Source organism: Limulus polyphemus, unplaced genomic scaffold, assembly GCF_000517525.1.
Source record: "Limulus polyphemus unplaced genomic scaffold, Limulus_polyphemus-2.1.2 Scaffold1583, whole genome shotgun sequence".
NCBI lineage: Eukaryota > Metazoa > Arthropoda > Merostomata > Xiphosura > Limulidae > Limulus > Limulus polyphemus.
This window is the reverse complement of record NW_013667193.1, coordinates 66926-75119: the sequence shown is the minus strand read 5'-3', so window position 1 is coordinate 75119 and position 8194 is coordinate 66926. Positions and strand designations below refer to the sequence as shown.

Sequence of the window (8194 nt, the reverse complement as noted above, 5' to 3'; positions counted from 1 at the left end):
TTTAAAAAAAAAAAAAAAAAAAACATTACCACTTTTTTTTCTTGTTACTTATTTCTAGAAAAAAATAAAAAATAAAAATAGAAGATACTGATTTCTAAGTGTCTTAATTTATGGAAAATGAAAAAAATATCTTTTTTAATAGCACTTTGTGTATTTTTTTGCTCAAACCTATTAAATGTTATTGAAAGTAACAGACAACATAAGTGATAAACGTACACATTTAGACAGAATTAACACCACCATTCAAGAAATCTTTAAATACATAAATAAAAGAAGTTAACCTCCTGTTCACTGCTGGGCTACCAAGATTGGTTAAAATTAAATCCTAAGCTATCTGTACTCGTATTAAACAACCAATTTCAAGTTCTAGACTTTTTTAAACTTAATCTAGAAAAGTGGTAGAATAATTATACATTCACATTATCAGCCATATTCAAGTTCAGGTCTTTTTTAAACTTAATGTAAAAAATTTTGGAATAATTATACATTCATATTATCAGCCATTTTCAAGTTCAGGTCTTTTTTAAACTTAATCTAGAAAAGTGTTAGAATAATTAAACATTCACATTATCAGCCATTTTCAAGTTTAGGTCTTTTTTTAAACTTAACCTAGAAAAGTGGTAGAATAATTATACATTCACATTATCAGCCATTTTCATGTTCAGGTCTTTTTAAACTTAACCTAGAAAAGTGGTAGAATAATTATACATTTACATTATCAGCCATTTTCAAGTTCAGGTCTTTTTTAAACTAAACCTAGAAAAGTGGTAGAATAATTATACATTCACATTATCAGCCATTTTCAAGTTCAGGTCTTTTTTAGAAAAGAGATTGAAAAACACACTCACATAACACTAACAATTTTCTCATCAATAACCAAATTCTAGAGTAAATAACTCATTAGATACAACTTCAACATATATAGGTCATGTTTCTCATCAGTATGACAAAGAAAATTTATTAAAACCTTATTCTACGTCACCTGCAACATTTCTAGTAATAAAAATGTTTAATACATAAGACTTACACAGACAAGAAAGGAGTAATGTGCAACTGCACTTCCATGACTCAAAAATGTTTCTGAAGTACACACACACTAGCAAATTTTAATGGAAAAACACTACAGAATTATAGGACTTTGTCTATAAATATTTGATTGGTAAACATTACACAATGTAAAAGGTCACACTAATGTCAGCATGTTTTAATGCATATTTTATAAACTGCTCTAGAGTAATTTGTAAAGCAGTGAGACTAGCTAAAAGCAGGACAGGCCCAAATAGAAAATGAGACTTACAGGAAAGAGATATCGCTGTTGACACTGCTGCATGACTTGTGCCTGACTAGACTGCCACTGCTGGTAGTTCCTAACTGTCTCTGCTGTAGGCCGTTGCCAAGTGGTAGTCCGGGTGTTGTGATCTACATAGTACACCCTTCCTCTGTTGTCTCTTCTTATTTCCCAGCTACAGAAATAATTATTGAAAAATATCACTAACTAACAGCATTTTAAGTGTCAACATAACATTAGGGTTTCATTTATTAGTGGGGTCCTTTGTATGAATATAACTAGTTGTACTAAAGTAAATCAAAATATTCTGTTGGGGAACACCAACATTGATCTGAATTTATGCAAAGACTGATTTGAAAGTTTTTCATCTCCACTTGCAACATTTTGTGTGGATTACTAAAAAAAACTTAGAAATAGAATGTATTCTCATGTATCAACCATCTAATTCTATAATGAAAAAAAAACAACAACACTGGAACAGCAAAAGGTTAATGAACACATTAAAACAGCCACATGATGCTATAATAACTAAACCCCCAAGACAGGATAATCAAAATAGAAAAATATAATCTGTAACTTTAATTTTGAAGTACACTACTTCTGGCATCGTTACTTAATAGTACACACAAACGACAATTTTTTTATTTTGTCTGATGTTATATCAAGAAAATGAGTTGGTGATCTTTATAGCATGTGTAAACTGTATGTTGCTGTTTTACTCATGACCTTGCATAACATCATGTTTTAGTATAATGAACAACAAAGTATGATTAATTATTAGAACATTTCTATTCATCTCTCAAATATACTTTGTCCTGTTAAAAATACCCAGCAACGTAATCATACAAAGGAACCATTAATCACTATTATTCTGTATATTTTCAATTAGGTTCGGACAAGTATCTGCCATAATTATTTCCATTCCAGTCGGCTGGTGATGACTAGAATGTTCTGGTCTAACTTTTAGAATTACTTCCTCCAAATAATCCCAAAAGATGACTTCTTTAATGAATCTAAAAATCATAGAGTTAAGAATATAAAATTCTACACAAGACAAGAATTATCAGAACTGAAAAAACTAGCCAAATTATTATTACTTTTGGAACAAATAAAACCTACACAAAAAAGCAGTAAACTTAAAACTTAACCAGCATATAATTAGTATAACTTATCAAAACAAGTAAAAAACTTAGTGATAGGTAATAGTAATTGATGTCACTTGATAAAAATATAGGTAACCTACCCAGAAGGTAATGGTTGGGGTCGTTCCCATGTGGTACTTCTTGTGTTGTGATCCACATAATACTTGCGACCCTCTGGTGTATGACGTACTTCCCATCTTTATGTTAAAAAATAATAATAATAAAATTCTCATGAAATTATAAAAAGTTGTTATAAATTATAGTAAAATAACAGAAAATTTCCAGAGAAATCAGAATTTATTACTTTAATAACATACATATTTGAATCACAAGTATTAAAAAGATACAAAATAAACAAATCATACTTACATGTAAATAAAAATGTAAAAGTATTAATATTCATAGGAACCTATCAGAATCTATATTTCTGTACATATCTTATAACCAAAGAAATTCTCTACACTTCAAAAAAAAAATTAAATTATTTCAGATATTTTTGTTATAACAATTGTAATTTTGTATACACTACAATAAATCAATATCAATACAAAAATCCAATATACGGTGAACCAAAATATTCAGTTCACAAAGTTCTTTAAAAATACAAATCTGATCTTAAAGTAACAAACCAAGACTCACCCTGGTGGAAGAGGGTCTTCTTCATTAGAACTAACACCTTGCCCAAAAGATCTTGGTAACTTAATAGCTGAAGATCCACCCTGGTTAGTATTATCTGTGGCATGTGATGGACCAGAAACAAGACCTTGACCTAGAAAAGCACTATAGTGTCTTGGCTGTCTGGTCCCCAACAATCCTCCTTGATTTGGTGGATCAGCACCATGAGACACACCTTGACTGACTACAGCACTGTAAGGCCTCACCAATCGCCCAGTTGAGTGTCCACCCTGGGAAATACTGCTTGTACCATAAGACAGATTGGTACTAATGGCAGTAATATCTGGGTTAGCATGAAACTGTACAGGACTCGAAAATGGTGAAGAACTGTTAGCACCCAAAATGTTATTAGGTGTAGCAGATCTGGTGGCTGGTGTACTGCTACTGGTGTCACCTGACCTCGTGGCAGAAGCATGCTGAGGTCGTGAAACTTCTACAAAGCTGATATCTAGAAGACAGGGGTGGATAATGTTATGCAGATAAAACTTTCACCTTGGTTGAAAATGAAAAATTACACAGTTTAATTAAGAAATATGCATATCATATTGTTGTGAAATGTAAAACTACACAACATAAAATTGGACACATTATCAGTTTCATGAGAACATTTAACAAAGATTAGTTCATTACTAATTAACAAGATGCCTCTGAGTAAGTGTCTTTGATGTTTCTCACACATGAGCCAGTTAATTGTATTACAATTGCACATTAGCTAAAAAGATCAGCAAAAATCTTCACATTTCATTACACGCTGATCTTGTAGAATCCATGTGTTAAATGACAATAAATCAGGATGAATGTAACCAAGAAAACTATAAACATTAAACAAATTTAGCTACCCCGTAATTCCTCAGGATCATACAATTCTGAACAAGATATCAAAACATTGTAGCATCCCTAGGTTTATCAACATTCCTCCCATACAATTCTGTTTAGATTTGCATGTAATTACTTCCAAACTGTAGGCCTGTAAGCAGGAGATATACCTTTTCAATTTCCAAAGACAAAAGTCTAAACTGGCAAATATGAATTTATAATAATATTTACATAACAACTCTAACTTTAGAACAATCCTATCTTCATTCATTCTTTTAATTTTAAACTATTCCCAGTTATAAAAGTTAAGGAAGTCAGAATCAGTAATGCAGTCATTTTTCTTCCCTTTAAATCTACAGGCATTGTTGATTATGGGTTCTTAAAGTTCTCTTGTTATTGCATATTTTTCTCTCTCTTATTGGACATTAGGTCATTCATTTGATGAATAAATTGCCAGAGATGGTAAAACTATCACTATAGTCTATATTAAACTTACCAACAGCTCATCACAAACAAAAACCAAAAGAAAGAAACAGAGAAAAGGATGTCACTACTTAGAATATGGCTTCTGATAACATCCTCACTGTCTAACAAAAACTATCATAAATTGTGTTGCGTTTAAGTTGAATATTTCTTTTATACCATGGATACATTCTATTTTTAAAATACGCATCACTATTCTAAAAATAAGGGCTATCTGCCTGGTGTCCTGATGTTAAAATTTTAGGTGAGGAACTGGTTAAACCAACTTAGATGAAATTTGGTAGAAGAATTTAAGTAGACCCAGACATCAAATTTAAATGGATAAGCACTCAGATGAATAGTTCAAGTTTGGCATTTAAAATAGTTATTATGTAAAGCCGATGCCAAATAAAAGTGATTTTAATGCTGCAAGTAGCATGGATACCTTTACTAATTACTTGCTTTCATTAACACTACATAGCAAATGGTGCAGATGCACAACATATAACCCATCCTCATGAAGCCAATGAGACAAATCCCTTATGAGGCACAAGTTTATTTATAAGACTGAGTTGGTTTTAACTATCTAGCCCAAAGAACAGTCATCAGAACACTGGCTGCTATGCAAAAGTAACTGTGAATGCGCAAATAGATAGAGATGACCCCCCCATATCAGAACAAAGAAACTAGGATAGAACTTGCAATATGAAAATGAATGTTACAACCATATCACATTTTTGACATAAGATTAATCATTATATGTAAATATTAAACATGGCTATTTAGGTCTTTGAATGATGAGATGGCTTTAATTACAATTTTCCAATAATATTTAACTAATTCCTGCAGTCACCACAAATTACAAAAAAAAAAAACTGGCACACAATATTAATGTTCCAAAACTCCTGTCAAAATTCCAGGACTTTCTAGAATAAAATAATCATAAATTATATAAAATTATCACATTTTTGTTAATCTAATTTTTACCATAGCATTCTCTCATTTGGCCCCTTAGAACTGATATCAAAAACATTAAGCATCTTCCCTAAAATAGATTACACCTCAGTATAAAAAAAAATTTCTTCAAATTCTGATATTGAAAAAGAATCAAATTAAATCAACTTCTGTGATAGTTTAAGTATTGAAATTTGCTTTTCAGCTTTTACTGGGCATATATAAAGACTTTTTGTGTGGTACAGTTCTTGACCTGTATGGATTGGATACAAAATGATATTTATAATTATCTACTGTTAGAATAAATTAATGTTACTTTATTTATGTTCATCTAAATTTAAATATTTTGAGTTAATATTGACTGCAGAATAAACAATCTCATTAACGATGTACTTTTATCTTTGAAATATCACAAAGTTACTTAACATTGCATATGGTAAAATTCACTGCCAATTAACCACTGTAAGTACTTCAGAAAGAACTACATACCAGTACTGCTAAAGGCTCGAGGAACAGTACCAGAGTTGCTACTTTCTGGTACAGACTGAATTCTCATATCCTGCAGCTGTTTTGACAGGTTAACAATGCTTGGAGATGTGCTACCTGAACTGCTGCTTGGAGAACCATTAGTAACTCGGAATGGTACTGGACTGGGGTTTCCTGACCTTTGAGAAACAAGACGAGGTTCTTGATGTTGTTGATAATCACTTTGGTTGTTGCCATATGCAGGACTAGATGAGCGAGTGCCATTATGGGTAATGCTTCCATTTGACTGAGTGCTTGATGGAGTGTGGGAACCTGTTATTATGCACAAGTGAAAATGAAGATATAATGAAGAGAATGTACCAGGTAGTAAAAATTCTGGTTTTCTAAAAATCAAATCGTAAATGCGTGTTTGTGTATATGTATACCTGTATGCGTGTAAATATGCATGTTTATATATTTACACACACACACAATCATAAAACCTAAAATAAACCTTTTTAATACAATCATTAATTTTTTTTTGTTTTATACTTAGGACTGTATAACAAATACAACTTTTTTAGTCCTTAATGCTTTTTTTTCTTTTACTGAGCTACTTTAACCTAGTTATATTTGCCTTGGCTTTAACTGACAATGCTTCTTAAAATCTTCATTTTTTTTAAAACAACAATGAACAAGTAAAAATAGTTTTAAATTCTAATATCACATAACTACATCTCTACAACAATCACAGTATTCCTTAAAAGCTGAAAAAAGCTGTACAGTGAGCTATCTGGGCTATACCCACCACAGAAAGCAAACCCAGAATTTTAGCATTATAAGCCCTCAAGTTTACCACTGATCCCACTGATGGATAATACAAGAGATTTTCAAAAAAAAAAGAAAAGATAAAATTCATAATGGTGACTTGATTTTGTCAAAAATAAAAATAACTGTCACTGATATGTTTTTTGTAAAATTAATAAATAATGCTAATATTTTTCAGAACATACATTAATTAACATGAAGAAATAAAAAACTATTTTAAACTAATAACTTTAAACCTTTAATGGAAATCTAAAACATGTACTACTCCCATTGTAAGCAATATAATGTTTGTTTCAGTAGGTGCAAGAACAACCTTTTATAATTACACAGACCAATCAGTGATTGTAAATTCATATAAATCAACAGCACAATTAAACAAAGTTCACCACTTCCATTTGCAAATAAGATTATCACTAACACTATTTACTCCATTAATTTATTCAAACAAAATATCTGAGAGTTCAGAATAAAATCTAGAAAATGGTTATTCCACTTCAGAGCAAGAACTCTACATGCTGTGATAAACATACTTTGGGAAAGACTCTTGTTTTACTAAGAAACCTATTATTTTTCTGTGCTGAGCATAAAACCATTTTTAAATAAAAATATTTGAAATCTAAGAAGTATATCAATTTCAGATCTTGCTATAAAGCAAAAACTACATTTCTCTCACAGTTGCCCAAAAGAATAATAAACACTGGAAATGAAAGCATGTTCCCTGTCAAGGCATTCTGGAAAAACAGGTAAATTATCTCAAGCCATGGATACAGGACTTTAGGATAAATATATTGGCCTTTCCTTAATAAAAAGCATATGATATATTTGTTAAATTGTGACTAAACTTAAAAACTGTGTCAAAATACATGTATCCACATAAAGCACTTTGAGATTGATGATGTTTACAAGTGAAGTAAAACATTCTAAACACCACTAAAATTATGGCTAATGCATTTTCAGCCAAAGACACAGGGCTTTTAGATAATCCTGCGACCCTATTTCAAACATTAACATTTTTCTAAACTGAAAATGTATTTCCAATATTACTTACCTCTGCTGACACTATAGCTATTTCTCAATCTCCAGGGTTTCCACTCTTTGCCCATCTAAGCATTGAAAACACTTGCTCCATTCTTTTAAACCTCACTGGAATGCCTTTGGCAAATTCAAATTTGCAAACTTCTCCATCAACTTCAATGCGCCTTCTATCTAGGTACTGTATATAAGCACCTCATTCAGATAAGGTAATTACTTTTTTGAGACATAAACCAGCTTTTTGTGGGGAGGTAGGGTGGGAAAGTGTCAGCAGAAGTAAATATTATTGGAAATACATTTTCAGTTTATGAAAATGTTAACTTCCAAAATATACTTACCTCCACTGACACTATAGTTAGAATGCCACACTGAGAAGGTGGAAGGGCCGGTGTAGTGGTGTACCAGGATAAAAATGGTACAAAAGTGGGGGAACTGCACTACATCCAGAACAGGTATGCTCTTCACCTGGAACTCAGTTCCTATATCATAGGTGGAATAGAATATGAATAATCATCAGTATAGGCCAGCCCCA

General features: G+C 31.4%; 1 protein-coding gene across 2 annotated transcripts in view; it reads right to left on the bottom strand.

Moving 5' to 3' along the window:
- Nucleotides 1–8194, bottom strand: part of LOC106464188 (NEDD4-like E3 ubiquitin-protein ligase WWP1) — a 67423-nt gene that overhangs the window by 29857 nt on the left and 29372 nt on the right. For both annotated transcript variants that reach the window (XM_013924313.2, XM_022391888.1), the window contains exons 7-10: nucleotides 5827–6135; nucleotides 3070–3553; nucleotides 2532–2627; nucleotides 1298–1463 (exon numbers count right to left, since the gene is read on the bottom strand). In XM_013924313.2, the coding sequence (XP_013779767.1) occupies nucleotides 1298–1463; nucleotides 2532–2627; nucleotides 3070–3553; nucleotides 5827–6135 (1055 nt within the window). The remainder of the gene's footprint in view (nucleotides 1–1297; nucleotides 1464–2531; nucleotides 2628–3069; nucleotides 3554–5826; nucleotides 6136–8194) is intronic.